At 56.3% G+C, this 20306-nt stretch overlaps 2 protein-coding genes across 2 annotated transcripts; one reads left to right on the top strand and one right to left on the bottom strand.

Annotated features, from left to right (window-relative positions):
• Nucleotides 1-33: 33 nt before the first annotated feature.
• On the bottom strand, nt 34-17662 carry LOC128851165 (uncharacterized). Its single transcript, XM_054057912.1, is given in 8 exon segments — nt 34-2449; nt 2451-2502; nt 2504-3440; nt 3761-4154; nt 5529-6485; nt 15582-15804; nt 15850-16245; nt 16247-17662. Coding segments are annotated over 8 exon segments (5139 nt in total). The 5' UTR covers nt 17449-17662; the 3' UTR covers nt 34-1471.
• Nucleotides 4153-7270, top strand: LOC128851198 (zinc finger protein OZF-like). Its single transcript, XM_054058445.1, has 2 exons — nt 4153-4657; nt 5308-7270. The coding sequence occupies exons 1-2, from the start codon at nt 4531-4533 to the stop codon at nt 6480-6482; spliced, it is 1302 nt and encodes a 433-aa protein (XP_053914420.1). The 5' UTR covers nt 4153-4530; the 3' UTR covers nt 6483-7270.
• Nucleotides 17663-20306: the final 2644 nt, after the last annotated feature.

The raw sequence follows: 20306 nt of genomic DNA, 5'->3' as shown, positions 1-20306 counted from the left end.
TCCCCCTGTCCTACACGGAGACACTGGACTTGGAGCAGAGCCGACAGCTCACGGCATGCAGCGCAGCCCTTCTGTCCCCTGGCACAGCCCTTTGCCGTGATGCTCCATGCAGGATGGCTGATTGTGGCTCGGGGGTAGCTCAGCATTCCCATTTGTTTCCCACACATTCCATTACAGAGCTGTGGGTTTGGGATCCTTCCTTACCTGGTCCTTCCTGGCAGATGGAAGCACCACCTGTTCAGCCACCAGTGCATCCCCAGTGGGGAGTCCCCCTTCTCCTGTACTTGCTGCCCCAAGGTCTTCAGGGCCAGCAGCATCTTCCTCACCAGATTTTGTTCAATCTCTTTAAGAGGTTGGGAAATTCCACTTGGTTGGAGCTTAGGTGATAAAACCACCCGGGATCCTTTTCAGCAACTGACTTTAGTTGACATTTCTGTTTTGTTTGAGATGTTCTACTTGTAACAGAGCCTCACAGGGGCTGCTGCAGGGGTGGATGTGGGGGGATACGCAGAGCACCGACCTCTGGCTCTGCCACACATGAGTGGAGTGAGTGGTGGCCGTGTCCTCTCCACCACCGGCAACAGAGACGTGACGGTCTTGGAGTTTCAGGGAGCCTGGGGCATGGCGGGGGGTGCAGGTGGGCAGACCGCACTGGGGAGAGGGGCTGGGGTGCTGGGAAACTGGGGCCCTTCCAATTGAGATGCTTGGCAGTGCAGTTCCCCCAGCGTCCTGCCTGGAGAGGAGCTGCTGCTGCAGTTGCTGCCTGGCTGGGGAGCTGGGGCCCCCGCAGGATACGGGAATGCTGAGATCCATGTCTGGGTGGGAGACTGGGATACTGGGCTGCTGGCCTCCTCTCTGGCAGGAGTGCTGGGTCCCTGCCAGGCTCAGGTGCTGGGCGCCCTGGCCTTGTCCCAGCTGGGTGCCTTGCAGGACCTGTTGGTGCCTCCAGCAGGAGGCAGCAAGGACAGAAAAACTCCTTAACTTGCAAAGCAGATGGTGAATTGTGGTCTACCAACAGTGCCCTCTGTGGGGATAGGGGAGTGTCCCAGCCAGATGCTGCCGCAGTAGAATCTGATCATACCCTCCCCCCACCTCGTATCTTTGCACTGAAACCCCCATCCAGCTGAAGGAAACTCGAGGCACCAGTGACTTTGTGCTCCTGTGCTGACACAAGTATTGTTAAAAGCTGATGGGAAGGGCAGGCAGTTCAAGCAAGCTCCGCTGGGCCCGGCATGGGCTGCACCTTGCATCCAGACAATCCCATACCCACAGCCCTTGAGCTCCGCCACAGCGCTGCTTCATCCATCTGCCCACCAGAGCTCCCGGGCACATCCCAGCCTCTCGCCCTGTCCCAGCTAGAACAGGCCAGGAAGGGGATTTAGAGGGATGAGCGAGGGGATGTGGGGCCCGAGCTGCTGCCGCTGGAGAGCAGTGGCGCACACTGTGCTGCCGTGGAACTCACTGCTTGTCATCAGCACCAAGAAGCTTTTGATTTAGTCTCAAATAGGAAAAAGAAAGCAGCATCTGTCCACGTGGGACCCTCAGCATCAGCTTCAGAGGCCATCGGGCTGCCAAGGCAGTCACCCTGTGGGCCCTGGTGCAGCCGCTGGTGTTTCTTCAGATCAGACTTCTGGCTGTAGGCCTCGCTGCAATCATCACACTTGTAGGGTTTCTCGCCGGTGTGGATGCGCTGGTGCTTGATCAGGGCACCCTTCTGGCTGAAGCTCTTGCCGCAGTCGGCGCAGGCAATGGGGCGCTCACCTGTGTGGATACACTGGTCAGGGATGATGTTGCACTTCTGGCTGAAGCTCTTGTCACTGTCAGTGCAGGAGAAGGGCCGCTCCCTGGTGTGTATGCGCTGGTGCTTGATCAGGGCACCCTTCTGGCTGAAGTTCTTGCCGCAGGCAGCACAGGTGGAGGGCTGCTGACCAGTGTGGATGTGCTGGTGCCTGATCAGGGCACTCTTAAGGCTGAAGCTCTTGCCACCATCAGTGCAGGCAAAGGGGTGCTCTGCGGTGAGGATGCACAGGTGGGTGATGAGGTGGCCCTTCTGGCTGAAGCTCTTGCTGCAGTTGACACAGGAAAAGGGCTTCTCACCACTGTGGATTCACTTACACTTGAGAAGGGAGATGGTGTTGCTAAAGCTCTTCCCACAGTCAACAAAGGCAAAGGGGCACTCACCTGTGTGGATGCGCTGGTGGTTGATCAGGGAGTCCTTCTGGTGGAAGCTCTTGCTACACCTGGAGCAGGTGAAGGGCCACTCACCCGTGTGGCTCTGTTCATGGATGGCCAGTGCAGTCTGGTTCCTAAAGCTCTTCTTGCACTCAGGAAACATGGAGGGGGTCTTGTCCAGCAACCAGGGGGCTGGGCCAGAGTGGAGGTGAGGGCTGAAGTGGTGGTAACCGTGGATGCAGGCAAAGAAGCGCTCAGCAGTGTGTACACACCGGTAGGTGATTCGTCAGGTCACACTTCCAGATGAGGTTCTTGTCACAGTTAGAGCAGCGAAGGGGGCTCAGTGGAGTGGATGCGCTGGTGCTTGGTCAGGGCCCCCTTCTCTCTGAAGCTCTTGCTGCAGTTGGAGCAGGTGAAGGGGCGCTCACCCGTGTGGATGCGCTGGTGGATGACAAGGTCACTCTTGCGGCTGAAGCTCTTGCCACAGTCGGAGCAGGTGAAGGGTTGCTCGCCCGTGTGGATGCGCTGGTGAGTGACCAGATGCTCCTTCCGGCTGAAGCGGTGGTCACAATTGGGACAAGCGAAGGGTCGCTCGCCAGTGTGGATGCGCTGGTGGATAACCAATTGTTGCTTTTGGCTGAAGCAGTGGTTGCAGTGGCTGCAGGCAAAGGGACGCTCGCCAGTGTGGATGCGTTGGTGGATGACAAGGTCACCCTTGCGGCTGAAGCTCTTGCCGCAGTCAGCACAGATGAAGGGGCGTTCCTTGGTGTGGGTGCGCCGGTGAGTGAGCAGGTGTTGCTTTCGGCTGAATTGGTAACCACAGTCAACACAGGCAAAGGGGCGCTCGCCAGTGTGGATGAGCTGGTGTTTGACCAGGTGTTTTTTCTGGATGAAGTTCTTGCCGCATTCAGGGCAGGTGAAGGGGCGCTCGCCCGTGTGGCTCCGCTCGTGGATGGCCAATGCAGTCCGGGTCCTGAAGCTCTTGCTGCACTCAGGACACGTGTGGAGCGGCTTCTGCAAAGGCTGGGGGGGTATCATGGGGGAGAGCTGAGGTTGTCCTGAGAGGTCCGCCGAGGTCCCTCTGAGCTGGCTTTGGGACGAGTCTCCCCAGCTTCTGCTGATGGAACAACCCACCGCTGCCACGGACCCCCGGGACCCGCCCGGCACAGGGCTGCGGTGCCTCTGCTGCTCCCCGGGGGGGTCTGGAACGCACGGCGTCTCTCCTCGCTCCAGCTTGCAGATGAGCTCGGGCTTGACGGTGTCCCAGCCTGTCCGGGGTACAGAGAGAAGCACCTTCACCCGCACTGCCGGGATGGCACCGCCGGACCCAGCACCTCCAGCTCCAGCACCCACGGCCCCGGCACCCCCAATCCCGGCACACCCAACCCCGGCACACCCAACCACGCAGCCCCAGAACCAGCACCCCCAGCTCCGCGACCTTCAGCCCCAGAACCCACAGCCCCAGCACGGTCCCCCGTCCCCCCCTGTCCCGGAACCCCATCCCCGGCACCCCCATCCCCGGCACCCCCATCCCCGCACCCCCATCCCCGGCACCCCCATCCCCGCACCCCCATCCCCGGCATCTCACCCAGCGAGGCGAGCATTCCGTAGGTGTCCAGCATCACCTCCCGGTAGAGCCGCCGCTGCCAGCCCGCCAGCTCTGCCCACTCCTGGCGGGAGAAGTAGACGGCCACCTCCTCGAACGGCCCCGCCATCTGCAGCCCGAAGCGCGGCCGAATCTCCGCCTCCTTTCCCGGCACCCCCTCTGCCGTGGTTCCGCCGTCGACAAGAACGGAGAAGACTAAACGTTTCTGTGGCGGAATTGGTGTCTCCCGTTGGGCTCCGCCTCTCCGCGGGGCGCTGGGACCCCGCAGCCCAGGCTCCAGGCGGGCACAGCCCAGAGCGGCTCTCGCTGCAGCAGCGCCTGGGGGGAAATTGCGAGGCCCCGAGCGGCCCCGCTCCGGTCGAGCCTCAGAGCGCAATCAGCATCTGCTTTGGAAGGGAAGTGGTTTTTTCCGGCCTGGCCGCCCCCCACCCCCACGCAACCCCCCCGGCTCCGAGCCCAGTGCTGGCGCCAGCGAGTCGGAAGGAGCGCGGGGTCCCAGAGCATCCCAGTCCCGGAGGGCTCTGCATCCCAGTGCCCCGGGCCCGGGGAAGAGCAGCCCCGCAGGCAGGCTGGCCCTGCAGCCCCCGGCCCCTCTGCGGGCAGCCCGGCTGCGAGAAGGGCACTGCCAGGCCTGGCGGGGGAGCGGCGACCCCGGGGCTGCCGGGTCCGGCCTGGCGGCGTCAGGGTTGGGGCAGAGGGGGCCGGGCAAGGCGCGGCGGGGCGAGCTGAGCCGGGCGTGCTTCGGGCTGCGGATGGCGGGGCCGTTCGAGGAGGTGGCCGTCTACTTCTCCCGCCAGGAGTGGGCAGAGCTGGCGGGCTGGCAGCGGCGGCTCTACCGGGAGGTGATGCTGGACACCTACGGAATGCTCGCCTCGCTGGGTGAGATGCCGGGGATGGGGGTGCGGGGATGGGGGTGCCGGGGATGGGGGTGTGGGGATGGGGGTGCCGGGGATGGGGGTGCGGGGATGGGGGTGCGGGGGATGGGGGTGCCGGGGATGGGGGTGCCGGGGATGGGGGTGAGGGGATGGGGGTGCTGGGGATGGGGGTGCGGGGATGGGGGTGCCGGGGATGGGGGTGCGGGGGATGGGGATGCCGGGGATGGGGGTGCGGGGATGGGGGTGCCGGGGATGGGGGTGAGGGGATGGGGGTGCCGGGGATGGGGGTGCGGGGGATGGGGATGCCGGGGATGCGGGTGCCGGGGATGGGGGTGCCGGGGATGGGGGTGCCGGGGATGGGGATGTGGGGGATGGGGGTGCGAGGATGAGGGTGCGGGGATGGGGGTGCGAGGATGAGTGTGCGGGGATGGGGGTGCCGGGGACGGGGGTGCCGGGGACGGGGGTGCCGGGGATGGGTGTGCAGGGGATGGGGATGCCGGGGATGGGGGTGCTGGGCCGGGGATGCGGGTGCCGGGGATGGGGGTGCCGGGGATGGGGGTGCCGGGGATGGGGGTCCCGGGGATGGGGGTGCCGGGGATCGAGGTGCCATCCCGGCAGTGCGGGTGAAGGTGCTTCTCTCTGTGCCCCGGACAGGTTGGGCCGCCGTTAAGCCCGAGCTCATCTGCAGGTTGGAGCGAGGAGAGACGCCGTGCGTGCCAGACCCCCCCGGGGAGCGGCAGAGGCACCGCAGCCCTGTGCCGGGCGGGTCCCTGGGGTCCCCTGGGGGCATGGGGGGTTCCTCCAGCAGGGGTTTCGGGGAATCATCCCGAGGTGAACCAAGCGGTAGCCGGGGAGGCCCAGAAGGGCACCCTCACCCTCCTCTTGGCCTGGCCCCCCAGCCGCTGGAGAAGACCCCCCTCACATGCCCTGAGTGCGATAAGAGCTTCAGGAGGCGGAGTACACTGATCGCCCACAAGAAGATCCACACGGGTGAGCGCCCCTTCACCTGCACCGACTGCAGTAAGAGCTTCATCTGGAAGAGCAGCCTGACCAGACACGAACGCATCCACACAGACGAGCGCCCCTTTCACTGTGCTGACTGTGGAAAGAGCTTCATCTGGAAGCACTCGCTGATCACCCACCAACGCATCCACTCTGGTGAGCACCTCTTTTCCTGTACCAGCTGTGGCAAGAGCTTCAATAAGAAGGTCTTCTTGATCAGACACCAGCGCATCCACACGGGTGAGCGCCCCTTTCACTGTGCTGACTGTGGAAAGAGCTTCATCTGGAAGCACTTGCTGATCGCCCACCAGCGCATCCACTCTGGTGAGTGTCTCTTTTCCTGTACCAGCTGCGGCAAGCGCTTCAATGAGAAGGTCTTCTTGATCAGACACCAGCGCATCCACACTGGTGAGCGCCCCTTCGTATGCATGGAGTGTGGCAAAAGCTTCGGACAGAAGCATCACATGCTCAGCCACCAGCGCATCCACACAGGCGAGCGCCCATATCACTGTGCTGACTGTGGCAAGAACTTCAACTGGAAGGTCAGCCTGACCAAGCACCAACGCATCCACACAGGCGAGCGCCCTTTTGTCTGTGCTGACTGTGGCAAGAACTTCAACTGTAAGTCCAGCCTGATCACGCACCAACGCATCCACACAGATGAGCGCCCATTCACCTGCCCCGAGTGCAGCAAGAGCTTCAGAGTGAAGAGTGTGCTCATAGCCCACCAAACCATCCACAGTGGTGAGAAGCCGTACAACTGTGAGGTGTGCAACAAGACTTTCAGGAAGAAGTCTGACCTGAAGAGACACCAGCGGGTGCATTGATCCCTGCGGGTGGTGCCAGAGGGTGACAGGTGGGAAGGTGCATGTCCTTCCCTGTCAGGGGAGAAGATCCCGGGAGGCGGCTGCAAGAAGCGGTTTTGGTCCAAGGGGACCATGCTGGCTCACCAGCGCATCCACAGCACCCTCCGTCTGCTGCCACTTCCACTCCAGTGCTCCCCAAACTGCTGCTGAGGGTCCTGCAGGGCACTGGGGGCTCTGCTGCAGGGTGGCTGCGGGGAAAACCCTGTGGGAATAAAACTAAATATGGAGAAAAATGGGCACCTTGAAGTTTTATGAATCCTCCCTCCACTCACAGGCTGAGTACAAGGTAGCTTTTTCCTTAGAAAGCAATTAGTGAAGGTGTAACATGCAGAGGTGCAGCACAGTTTGCATCATAAAGGAATGCATCGAGGACATCTTGCCCTGTGATGTGGGTGCCAGGACATTTGGGGACAGCCGTGTCCAGCCCCCGCTATCAGCAAGGAGCCTGGTACCCAAGGACAATGCCCCTTTATGTTCCAAGAAGACAAATTGCAGTCACCGCTCTGACACTCCTGCCCTCCAGCTGACCTGTTCGCTTTACACCATCACAGCAATAGCATTGTAATACTAAAGCACAGCTCCATACAGAAGGCTGCCCGCCTCCTCCCCGGCTCTGAGGCAAAGCACTCCCATAACCACTCCTACTGCGCCTGCGGTCAGGTTTTGGCACGTGAAGGGAGAACTTTTCCTCCAGCAATCGGCAGGGTTTGATGTTGTACCTTCAGTCACTCTCGATCCACCTAAAACCCCTCCCCAAAAGTGTGATTATGAAAATGAAAACAAAGGGGAAAGTTTTGTTGGGAAAATGTCATCGAAACTTTTGGGATCAACCCATGGGTTGGACCCTATCTCCCCTCCCCCTGTTGGGACGCTGTTGGGATAAGACCTTAGCGTTAGACACACTGAATATAGATCTTAACAACAAGCTAATTCTTAGCATCTCTCTCTACTTGAGCCTTAACTACATATTCCTCACCTGCACATCGCTCTGATCTGGGCTCGGGTATTTGATTTTCAATGTATTTTCCCAAACACCATCTTCTCCCCAGACACCACCGAACCCTTATTTAGTCACGAGTTGTTAGAATTGTTATAATAAACCTGACTTGTTCACCTGTAGACAAGGCTCGGGAATCTTACTGACCGTTAAGGGGGACATAAAGGGAACTTAATGAACTTCCCTTGAATTCTCAAGAACTGAGAACTCTATCCTCTCGTGAGCATCCTCCAGCCGGCACAGCTCCCTCAGGGCCTTCCCTGTTCACAAACCACAGGTCCAGCGGGCACCTTGCCCCATCGGGTCACTCGCCAGCTGTGTCAGCAAGTTCTCTTCCACCCACTCCAGGAACCTCCTAGACTGGTTCCTCTCTGCTGCTTTGTGTTTCCAGCAGACATCCCGTGGACTGAAGTCCCCCATGAGGATGAGGGCTGGTGATGGCGAGGCTCCTCCCAGCTGCTTCTAGAATAACTCCTCTGCCCCTTCATTCTGGCCGGGTGGTCTGTAACAGACTCCCACCACGACATCTGCCTCACTGGCCTTCCCCTGAGTCTCAGCCACAAACCTCCAACCCAGCATCACATCACGGAGCTCCAGAGAAGCCAAACACTCCCTAACACACGGGGACACCCCAGCACCTCTTCTATCTCACCGTGAGTGTGCGCCTGTCCAGGACAGAGACAGACAGTTTCTGAAGCAGAATGCTGTGAGAAACTGTGTCAGAGGCTTTACTGAAGTCCAAGAAGACTCCATCCACAGCCTTTCCCCCATCCAGTAGTCGAGTCACTTTGTCATAGAAGGTGATCACGTTAGTTTGTCAAGACCTGCCTTTCGTGAACCCGTGTTGACCGGGCCTGATCACCCGCTTCTCTTGCATGTGTTTCATGATAGCACTCAAGATCACCTGTTCCGTGACTTTCCCCGGCACTGACGTCACACTGACAGGCCTGGAGTTCCCCGGATCCTCCCCGCAACCCTTCTGGTAGATGGGCACAACATCAGCCAGCCTCCAGTCCAGTGGAACTTCCCCAGTCAGCCAGGACTGCTGGAAGGTGATGGAAAGGGGTTTGGAAAGGGCATCCGCCAGCTCCTTCAATACTCTTGGGTGAATCCCATCCGGCCCCATAGACTTGTGGGTGTCTAGATGGGCAAGCGAGTCTCTAACCGCCTCCTCTTGGATCACGGGAGCCTCATTCTGCTCCTCTAACTCCTGGGTTTGTACACAGAGGGAACAACTTCCCTTGCTATTAAAGACTGAGGCAAAGAAGGCATTAAGTACCTCAGCCTTGTCCTTATCCCCTGTCACTGTTGTTCCTTCTGCATCCAATAGGGACTGAATATTCTCCCCAGTCCTCCTTTTCATGTTCATGTATTTGTAGCAAGATTTGTTATTATCTTTCACAGACTTAGCCAGTTTGATTTCTAGTTGGGCCTCAGCCCTCCTGATTTTTCCCCTGCACCATCTCACTTCCTCCCTGTAGTCCACCCAAGACGCCTGTCCCTTCTTCCAAAGATCATACACCTTCCTCTTCTTTTTGATATCTCTCAAGATCTCCCTACTCAACCACGTTGTTCTTTTCCCCCGCCGGCTCCTTTTCCAGAACACAGGGATGGCTTGCTCCTGAGCTGCTAGGATTTCATTTCTGAAGAGCGCCCAGCCCTCGTGGGCTCCCTTGCCCTGAAGGACTGTCTCCCATGGGACTTTGCCAACAGCCTTCTGAACAGTCCAAAGTCTGCCCTCTGGAAGTTTAATGTGACTGTTTTGCTCATCCCCTTCTGCATCTCACCCAGAACTGAAGACCCTATCAGCTCATGATCGCTTCGTCCCAGGCGTCCCCCAACCGTCACATCCCCCACAAGGCCTTCTCTGCTCACAAACAGCAGGTCCAGGAGGGCACTCTCCCTCATCAGCTCACTCACCAGTTGTGTGAGGAAGTTGTCTTCCACACACTCCAGCAACCTCCTAGGCTGCTTCCTTTCTGCTGTGTTGTGCTTCCAGCTGATATCAGGAAGATTGAAGTCTCCCACGAGGGCGAGAGGTAGCGATCTAGAGAGTGTCCACAGCTGTTTATAGAAGAGCTCATCAGCTGCTTCTTCTTGGCTGGGTGGTCTGTAGCAGACTCCCATCACAATGTCTGCCTTCTTGTGGGCTCCTCTGATTTTAACCCAGAGGCACTCAGTCCCTTCCTCACCATAACTTGTGGAAGAATGGCTCGGTGATCGAGGGCATGATTTAATAGCAGTGAACAATCCAGGGTTTGCTGTTTGTGGCTAGGCCTGACCTTGAGATGAGGTAAAAGGGAGGAGAATACAAGAATGTGGAATCCAGCGTGGGAAAGTCCCGAAGAGTCGTGATGAAAACTTTGTATCTGCCCCTTTCGCGTGCTCAAGAGCGTCTGGCCAGTTGCGTGACAGCACAAGGCGCGTGAACAGTGGGACATAACCAATTAGGATTTGTTTTGTTAGCACGTGCGTTATTAGGATAAGTATATAAGAAGTGTAAGGTGTATGAATAAATGAGAACCATCATACTCATATTGAGACTCCATCGTTACTCCGGATCCGCCTCCCACTCCGACATCTGGTAGCAGAGGATGGTTACAGGACACCTTTGACTTCTCCGAGACTGCGGTAAGCAGCTGGAGGAGGGGAGTGGGAAACTGCGGCTAAGGGAAGCGCTGCCTGTGCATAGTCAAGGTAGACGCTGGTGCGAGGTCGCTCCTCACCCCTTAGGGATAATTATGGAAACAGAAGCTGCAGCAACGCTACTTGCGGGAATCCTCTCTAAGAGAGGGCATGAACTGCCCAAAACTGCTGGAAACAGAAGCTGTGGCAACGCTACTTGCGGGAATCCTCTCTAAGAGAGAGCATGAACTGCCCGCAAAACTGCTGATAAAACTTCTACATTTAGGTAGAAAATGGGGACACTTTACTGATCCGCAGACGTTGTTTTTTGTTACGGATTGGGGAGATTATGGAGAAACGTTGTGGGAAAAGACTATATCAGGAACCGACAAGGATGAAAAGGAATTAAAGCTGTTCCCGGGGACTGCAAGATCACGAAAAAGGGCAAAGAGCCTTTTGGGGGCTGTAGGGAAACTTGGCGAACTGTCGTTAATACTTTACAAGCGCTGAAGGCCAAGTCAAAAGTTGCCGCTGCCACTGTGCGCACCATAGCCCCCCCCAATCCCCCGGCTGAACCTCATCGCACCACGAGTCGTATGAGTGCTTTCTTTGGGGTGAGCCAGAATTACCCAATGAAAGGAATGACTGGGAAAGTTTGTACCAGCGTCTGCGAGCTCCTAAATCCGGCTGTAAAAAGGGGGAATGCGTCTGAGGACATAAACGGCCCCATTGCACCGGAGGCGCCCGATGTTCACCCATCAGAGGGTGGAAGTGCAATGACACAGGAACCAGAAGTGCCCACAGCAGCCGTCTGCGCTGATAAAGTGCGGGGTGGACAAAGCTGTGGGGCTGGCGAGGAATCAGAGGAGGAAGAAGATGCCACGAAAATGCTGTAACAACCAAGGACTGTTACCTGTTAAACAATTGATACAAACCTCATTTTATAATATATGTGCATATTGTAAGCGTTGTATGTGTTCGGTACGGTGTAGAGTTTAAATATTCACACCATCGTGCTCTTCTTATTGACCGGTCGTAAACTATATTGTATGGGTATATTAAGGCAGCTCTCAAAAGAGTGGTTCTGTGTGTGTATGTGTGTTTAAAGTGCTTTAAACGTTTGTAAGATTTGCAAATTGGGTTTTGGTTATAGCAGTTTGAGCCTCTGTTTGTTTCGATTAATCTTAAAAATGCAACTCTGAGACCTTTCAATCCCAAACGTCCACTGAGCCGGCAAACAGGTAGATTTACCTGGGACCTTTGAAGTGAAAGGCTGCAGAGGACACAATTTTAAACAGAGAAAAAAAATTGAAAAAAAAAGGAAAAAAAATAGAAATATACAAAACCAACGTAGGCAATAGAAAAAGAAAATGGAAAAAAAACAGCCCTGTGGCTGTGTGTGAGTTTCCCCCCCACCCTATTCCCCTCCCAGCCCTGTGGCTGTTTGTGAGTTTTTTTTCCCTCCCCCAATCCTCCCATCCCTTACTCCTGATTTTGTTTGAATGTGAAGGTTTTTTGTTTTGTTTCAGCTTGGCAGTCCTTATCTCTCCAGGGCAGTAACAATTTGTGAAGGACACTCTGCATTCCAGTGTCCCTTACAAGAACCATTTGATGAACTGGCACTGCAGACATCGAGGGATATGCTGAGAGATAAAGGACTTGTTGTTGCACCTGAAAAAGTACAAAGGTCATCTCTGTGGAAGTATTTGGGCTGGAGCACTTCTGATGCCCAAACCCCACCACAGAAAATCGAATTGACGATCAGTTTATGAACTGTGAAAGATGTCCAAAGGTTGTTAGGGGATATTCAATGGGTCCGCCCTTGTGTGGGCGTTTCCAACTCTGATATTGCTCCCTTGACTGTGTTGTTGCACAATGCCTCCAAAACTGAGCTTTTTGAGCTCCTTTGACTGCAGATCAAAGGACTCTTTTACAAAAAACCAATTGTCGCTTACAAACATCTTGGTCATCTCGAAAGATAATGAATTTACCCATCTCGCTTTTGGTTTGTAACAATAGCGAATCCCCATTCGCAGTCATCTGTCAATGGCAAAACAAAAGAGGGGAATCTGGGAAGGACAGAGACCTGGATGACCCTGACATTGCCAGGAGCAAGAGAACCGGTAAAGCTGAATCATTCTGGGTATTGGAATGGGTGTTTCTGGGTGTGCAGCCAAACAGGAGCATTCAAACCAGACCCGAAGCTGTGGCAGAGTTAGCACGAAAAGGCAGATCTCGAATTATTGAGGTCAGCGGTCAAGAACCTGCAGACATTAGCATTCCAGTTAATGCTGTAGACCTGGAGTGGTGGTTACGAAATGTAATACTGCTTCAGGAAGCCCTATGAGGATTTGAAGGACAAATACATTCGCAGCAGCCGCAAGGGAAGAAGTTGTAAATATTGTCACAAAATCAGTGGCTGGAGAGAACGAAAGTCAGTGTGCAACCACTGGTGGATGGCCTTACTGTGTATACTGACGCCGGGAAACGACTGCATCGTGCTGTTTGTGTATGGCACGAACGTGCTGAATGGCACAAGCATATTTTGGAGGGACAGCCCCAAGGTTCTTTACAGACCTTAGAATTAACTGCTGTTGGTTGGGCCCCGTTGAATTGGCTAACCACCCCTCTTAATGTTCTAACGGACTCATTGTATGTAGCAGTAGTCCCAAGATAAGAGGATGCTCTTCTAAGACAGACAACTAACCCAAGATTAGGAGCATTGTTTGTGCAATTACGCTCCACGCTCCAACAACCCACAGAGCCTTGTTGTGTTATTCATGTGCGAAGTCATCAACTTGACATGGGACTAGGAAGGGGTAATCAGATAGCAGATAGCTTCCTTAGTCCAGCTCAGCATATGCCCCCTATGGATAAATTCTGTGTAGCAAGACAGAGTCACGACCAATTTCACCAGAATGCCAAAGGATTAAAACGACAGTATGGCTTAACAGAGAATGAAGCCCGTAGTATTGTACAAGCCTGTCCAAGATGTGGATATCACGGTCCAGGAATAGGAATCGGAGTAAACCCTAAAGGACTAAAGTCCTTAGAGCTTTGGCAAAGGGATGTCACCCACATTGGGGAATTTGGAAGACTAAAATATGTTCACGTGACAATCGATACCTTTTCGAAATTTGTATGGGCAACCGCATTACCTGGTGAGAAAGCACAACATGTGTGTAAACACCTGTAATGGGGGTGCCTGAGACCATAAAAACAGATAATGGACTTGCCTATACCAGTCAAAAGACGAGGGTCTTTTTGTCCAAGTGGGGAGTACAACACATCACAGGAATCCCGCACTCTCCCACCGGGCAGGCTTTGGTGGAGCGAACACATCAAGTGTTGAACGATTATTTACAAAGACAAAAAGACACTGAAATGGATGTGCAAATGAGATTGAAGAAGGTTTTGTTCACATTAAACTATTTGTGTTTAATGAGTGATAGAGAAGAGCCACCGGTGATAATACATCATCAAAGTATAAGGTTGAATGAAAAGACATCGCCAGCTTTCGAGTATTATATAGAGATCCAGTAACGGGAATATGGAAAGGACCTCTTGCTGTAATATTTAATGGTCGAGGATATGCGTGTGTTTCCACGGAAGGTGGTCCTAGGTGGATACCAGCAAAAAGCATTTGACCCTATCAAGAGACGTCATCAGAACGTGATCAACAGCCTACAGGAGAAGATCCTGCACAGGAATGAATGAAGAAAGCTGTAATTGTGGGAATTGTGATCCCTGGGTGTTGCATAACTGTGGTGACTGTGATAATAATCAGTGGCCCTGTAATACGGACTATTAAGGATCAAGATTGGAAGAAAGTAAAAGAAAACTGTAGGCATTCTTGTAAATGGAAACGGTACCAAAAATGAGGCAGTTTTGGCTGTGTTTAGTATGTTTAAAACTGGTCATTGCAGTCAACCACCTAGCATTGTTTGATCTGCGACAAAATGTATGGGTTACTCCTGCACAAGTCTTGAACATTACTAGTTTTGTGCCAGTTTGGTGGCCCCAAGCTTACCATTTGTGACTTGTCTGATAGTTCCCATTAAAATAAATAAATAAATAAATTTTTTTTTCAACTTTAATCAAACAATGCAAAGAGTTGAAGTCACAGTTTAACATCACTAGTAACCTACCCTTCCGATGGGAAAACGAGAGCGAAGCATTCGACAAATATGATAATTGGGATGACAAACTTCCAATTGGACCCGAACCACAAGAACTTCAACTTGTGGATCCATTGAATGCTACGTATTGGGTTTTGGTTTTTTTTTAGATTTTATTTTATAGGTTTAGCATCGTGGTCTGAGGTATAGAAGGAAACAAGACTAGCGCACCAAGCAGCACCAGCAATAATTAATCCCATGGGGAACAGCAGTGATTGGGAGCAGAAATGGTGCAACATTACAATACGAAATAAAACCCACTCCGCTCCTGGCACTGCATTACCAAGACGATTACCACCAGGATATTTTTGATCTGTGGTAATTGAGCGCGGGCAGGCATGCCCTCTAACCCGAAGGGCGGACCATGTACCATTGGTCAGCCCAGTTTGGGCGTTCCATATCATCATCCAAATCAAACTCATCCCACAAGGTGGAAAAGAGACCTGAATTATGGAATTTTTGGGAAAGATTTTTTGCATTTCTTTTGCTATCAAGAGTTGCAGCCGTAAAAACGCATAAAAACTTAGAACAATGATTTTGTTGGGTAGTGAAACAAGCCAACATGACAAGTGGAGTTTTGTCTGAACTGGCTGACGACATGTCTACCGTGCAGCATACTGTTTCACGGAACAGAGCAGCAATAGATTTCTTCTTCTTTTTTTGTTATTGGCGCATGGTCATGGCTGTGACCATTTTGACCTAGGTTTTTCTTTTGGTTTGGATGGATTATGCAACTGGTTAGGATTGACTGGTTGGCTTAGGAGCGTATGAAAAATGGGATTAATTTTGTTGATAGTTATATTTGTAGATTTAGTTCTTTTCAGTTGTGTAAGGTTATGTCTAAGAAAAATGCTATCACGAATAACAAATGAACCCTGGCTTGTTCAAAACAAAAAGGGGGAATTGTGGAAGAATGGCTCGGTGAACGAGGGCATGATTTAATAGCAGTGAACAATCCAGGGTTTGCTGTCTGCAGCTAGGCCTGACCTTGAGATAAGATAAAAGGGAGTAGAATACAAGAATGTGGAATCCAGCGTGGGAAAGTCCCGAAGAGTCGTGATGAAAACTTTGTATCTGCCCCTTTCGAGTGCTCAAGAGCGTCTGGCCAGTTGCGTGACAGCACAAGGCGCGTGAACAGAGGGGCATAACCAATTAGGATTTGTTTTATTAGCGCGTGCGTTATTAGGATAAGTATATAAGAAGTGTAAGGTGTATGAATAAATGAGAACCATCATACTCGTATTGAGACTCCATCGTTACTCCGGGTCCACCTCCCACTCCGACAGCTGGTGTTTCTGTTCCAGACTTCTGGCTGCAGGTCTGGCCACGCTTGTAGGGCTTCTCGCCGGTGTGGATGCGCTGGTGTCTGATCAGGGCACTCTTAAGGCTGAAGCTCTTGCCGCCATCAGTGCAGGCAAAGGGGTGCTCTGCGATGTGGATGCACAGGTGGGTGATGAGGTGGCCCTTCTGGCTGAAGCTCTTGCTGCAGTTGACACAGGAAAAGGGCTTCTCACCACTGTGGATTCACTTACACTTGAGAAGGGAGATGGTGTTGCTAAAGCTCTTCCCACAGTCAATAAAGGCAAAGGGGCACTCATCTGTGTGGATGCGCTGGTGGTTGATCAGAGAGTCCTTCTGGAGGAAGCTCTTGCTACACCTGGAGCAGGTGAAGGGCCACTCACCCGTGTGGCTCTGTTCATGGATGGCCAGTGCAGTCTGGTTCCTAAAGCTCTTCTTGCACTCAGGGAACATGGAGGGGGTCTTGTCCAGCAACCAGGGGGCTGGGCCAGAGTGGAGGTGAGGGCTGAAGTGGTGGTAACCATGGACGCAGGCAAAGAAGTGTTCACCAGTGTGTACACACCGGTGATTTGTCAGGTCACACTTCCAGATGAAGTCCTTGTCACAGTTGGAGCAGCGAAGGGGGCTCAGTGGAGTGGATGCGCTGGTGCTTGATCAGGGCCCCCTTCTCTCTGAAGCTCTTGCTGCAGTCGGAGCAGGTGAAGGGTCGCTCGCCCGTGTGGATGCGCTGGTGGCTGACAAGGTCACCCTTGCGGCTGAAGCTCTTGCCGCAGTCGGAGCAGGTGAAGGGTCGCTCGCCCGTGTGGATGCGCTGGTGAGTGACTAAATGCTCCTTCCGGCTGAAGCGGTGGTCACAATTAGGACACGTGAAGGGTCGCTCGCCCGTGTGGATGCGCTGGTGGATGACAAGGTCACTCTTGCGTCTGAAGCTCTTGCCACAGTCGGAGCAGGTGAAGGGTCGCTCGCCAGTGTGGATGCGCTGGTGAGTGACCAGGCATTGCTTTTGGCTGAAGCGGTAGTTGCAGTGGCTGCAGGCAAAGGGACGCTCGCCCGTGTGGATGCGCTGGTGGCTGACAAGGTCACTCTTGCGGCTGAAGCTCTTGCCGCAGTCGGAGCAGGTGAAGGGTCGCTCGCCACTGTGGATACGCTGGTGGATGACCAAGCATTGCTTTTGGCTGAAGCGCTGGTTGCAGTGGCTGCAGGCAAAGGGACGCTCGCCAGTGTGGATGCGCTGGTGAATGACAAGGTCACCCTTCTGGCTGAAGCTCTTGCCGCAGTCGGAGCAGGTGAAGGGTCGCTCCCCGGTGTGGATGCGCTGGTGTGTGACCAGATGATCCTTCCGGCTGAAGCGGTGGTCACAATTGGGACAAGTGAAGGGGCGCTCGCCCGTGTGGATGCGCTGGTGGATGACCAAGTGTTGCTTTTGACTGAAGCGGTGGTTGCAGTGGTTGCAGGCAAATGGACGCTCGCCAGTGTGCATGCGCTGGTGTTTGATAAGGGAGCCCTTATGGCTGAAGCTCTTGTTGCAGTCAGCACAGATGAAGGGGCGTTCCTTGGTGTGGGTGCGCTGGTGAGTGAGCAGGTGTTGCTTTCGGCTGAATTGGTAACCACAGTCAACACAGGCAAAGGGGCGCTCGCCGGTGTGGATGAGCTGGTGTTTGACCAGGTGTTTTTTCTGGATGAAGTTCTTGCCGCATTCAGGGCAGGTGAAGGGGCGCTCGCCCGTGTGGCTCCGCTCGTGGATGGCCAATGCAGTCCGGGTCCTGAAGCTCTTGTTGCACTCAGGACACGTGGGGAGCGGCTTCTGCAAAGGCTGGGGGAGTATCATGGGGGAGAGCTGAGGTTGTCCTGAGTGGTTCGCCGAGGTCCCTCTGAGCTGGCTTTGGGACGAGTCCCCCCAGCTTCCGCTGATGGAACAACCCACCGCTGCCACGGACCCCCGGGACCCGCCCGGCACAGGGCTGCGGTGCCTCCGCTGCTCCCCGGGGGGGTCTGGAACGCACGGCGTCTCTCCTCGCTCCAGCTTGCAGATGAGCTCGGGCTTGACGGTGTCCCAGCCTGCCCGGGGTACAGAGAGAAGCACCTTCACCCGCACTGCCGGGATGGCACCGCCGGACCCAGCACCTCCAGCTCCAGCACCCACGGCCCCGGCACCCCCAGGACCGGCACCCCCAATCCCGGCACACCCAACCACGCAGCCCCAGAACCAGCACCCCCAGCTCCGCGACCTCCAGCCCCAGCACCCACAACCCCAGCACGGCCCCCCCTCCCTCCTCTGTCCCGGCACCCCCATCCCGGCACCCCCATCCCCGGTACCCCCATCCCCACACCCCCATCCCCGGCAACCCCATCCCCGGCAATCCCAGCCACGTGTCCCCCAGCACCGGCACCCCCATCCCCGGCACCCCCATCCCCGGCACCCCCATCCCCGCACCCCCATCCCCCGCACCCCCATCCCCTGCATCCCCATCCCCTGCACCCCCATCCCCGGCACCCCCATCCCCGGCACCCCCATCCCCGCACCCCCATCCCCGGCATCTCACCCAGCGAGGCGAGCATTCCGTAGGTGTCCAGCATCACCTCCCGGTAGAGCCGCCGCTGCCATCCCGCCAGCTCTGCCCACTCCTGGCGGGAGAAGTAGACGGCCACCTCCTCGAACGGCCCCGCCATCTGCAGCCCGAAGCACGGCCGGAGCCCCCGCCTCGCCCCCCGACACCCCCTCTGCCCGCAGCTCCGCCGCCGCCAAGGACGGAGACGACGAAAGGGTTCTGGGGCGGAATTGGTGTCTCTCGAGCAGCCCAGGCTCCAGGCGGGCACAGCCCAGAGCGGCTCTCGCTGCAGCAGCGCCTGGGGGGAAATTGCGAGGCCCCGAGCGGCCCCGCTCCGGTCGAGCCTCAGAGCGCAATCAGCATCTGCTTTGGAAGGGAAGTGGTTTTTTTCCGGCCTGGCCGCCCCCCACCCCCACGCCACCCCCCAGGCTCCGAGCCCAGTGCTGGCGCCAGCGAGTCGGAAGGAGCGCGGGGTCCCAGAGCATCCCAGTCCCGGAGGGCTCTGCATCCCAGTGCCCCGGGCCCGGGGAAGAGCAGCCCCGCAGGCAGGCTGGCCCTGCAGCCCCCGGCCCCTCTGCGGGCAGCCCGGCTGCGAGAAGGGCACTGCCAGGCCTGGCGGGGGAGCGGCGACCCCGGGGCTGCCGGGTCCGGCCTGGCGGCGTCAGGGTTGGGGCAGAGGGGGCCGGGCGAGGCGCGGCGGGGCGAGCTGAGCCGGGCGTGCTTCGGGCTGTGGATGGCGGGGCCGTTCGAGGAGGTGGCCGTCTACTTCTCCCGCCAGGAGTGGGCAGAGCTGGCGGGCTGGCAGCGGCGGCTCTACCGGGAGGTGATGCTGGACACCTACGGAATGCTCGCCTCGCTGGGTGAGATGCCGGGGATGGGGGTGCGGGGATGGGGGTGCCGGGGATAGGGGTGCGGGGATGGGGATGCCGGGGATGGGGGTGCCGGGGATGGGGGTGCAGGGGATGGGGATGCCGGGACTGGAGATGCTGGGCCGGCGGTGCCATCCCGGCAGTGCGGGTGAAGGTGCTTCTCTCTGTGCCCCGGACAGGCTGGGACACCGTCAAGCCCGAGCTCATCTGCAAGCTGGAGCGAGGAGAGACGCCGTGCGTGCCAGACCCCCCCGGGGCGCGGCAGAAACACCACAGCCCTGTGCCGGGCGGGTCCCGGGATTCCACTGGGGGCGTGGAGGGTTCCTCCAGCAGGAGTTCGGGGGAATCATCCCAAGGCGAACCAAGCGGGAACTGCAGAGACCCTCACCCTCCTCTTGGCCTGGCCCCCCAGCCGCGGGAGAAGACCCCCCTCACATGCCCTGAGTGCAATAAGAGCTTCAAGAGTTGGAGTGCACTGACCGCCCACAAGCACATCCACACGGGTGAGCGCCCCTTCACCTGCACCGACTGCAGTAAGAGCTTCATGTGGAAGAGCTACCTGAGAAGACACCAGCGCATCCACACGGGTGAGCGCCCCTTTCACTGTGCTGACTGTGGAAAGAGCTTCACCTGGAAGCATCACCTCATCACCCACCAACGCATCCACTCTGGTGAGCGCCCCTTCACCTGCACGGAGTGTGGCAAGAGCTTCAGCCAGAAGCAAGACCTGGTCAAGCATCAGCGCATCCACACTGGTGAACGTCCCTTCACCTGCACTGAGTGCAGCAAGAGCTTCAGGCAGAAGACCTCTCTGAGCAGACACCAGCGCACCCACACAAGCAAGTAGTCCTTCACCTGTGCCAAGTGCAGTGAGAGCTTCAGATGGAAGGACTCTCTGACTGACCACCAGTGCATCCACACCTGCCAGCGCCCCTTTGCCTGTGGCCACTGTGACCTCCGCTTCACATGGAAGAAATCCCTGGTCATCCCTCAGCGCATCCACACTAGCAAGAAGCCCTAGAAGTGTGGCAGGCGTGACAAGACCTACAGGCAGAAGCAGAACCTGAAGAGACAACACTGGGTGTAGTGGGGCCATTGGGCGGTCCTGTAGGGCAGTGACAGGATGGGGTGTGCTCAGGTGAGGGGGTGGATGGAGGCCAAGTCCTTGGAGGGGACCATGCTGGCTCACCAGCAGCCCCAGCCTGCGGCCGCCTCCACAATCCAGTGCCCGCAAAACCGCCGCTGAGGGTCCTGCGGGGCACTGGGCA

This window comes from Cuculus canorus, chromosome 2, assembly GCF_017976375.1.
Source record: "Cuculus canorus isolate bCucCan1 chromosome 2, bCucCan1.pri, whole genome shotgun sequence".
Lineage (NCBI taxonomy): Eukaryota > Metazoa > Chordata > Aves > Cuculiformes > Cuculidae > Cuculus > Cuculus canorus.
Note: the sequence above shows the minus strand (reverse complement) of the source record. Positions and strands in the feature narration are given on the sequence as shown.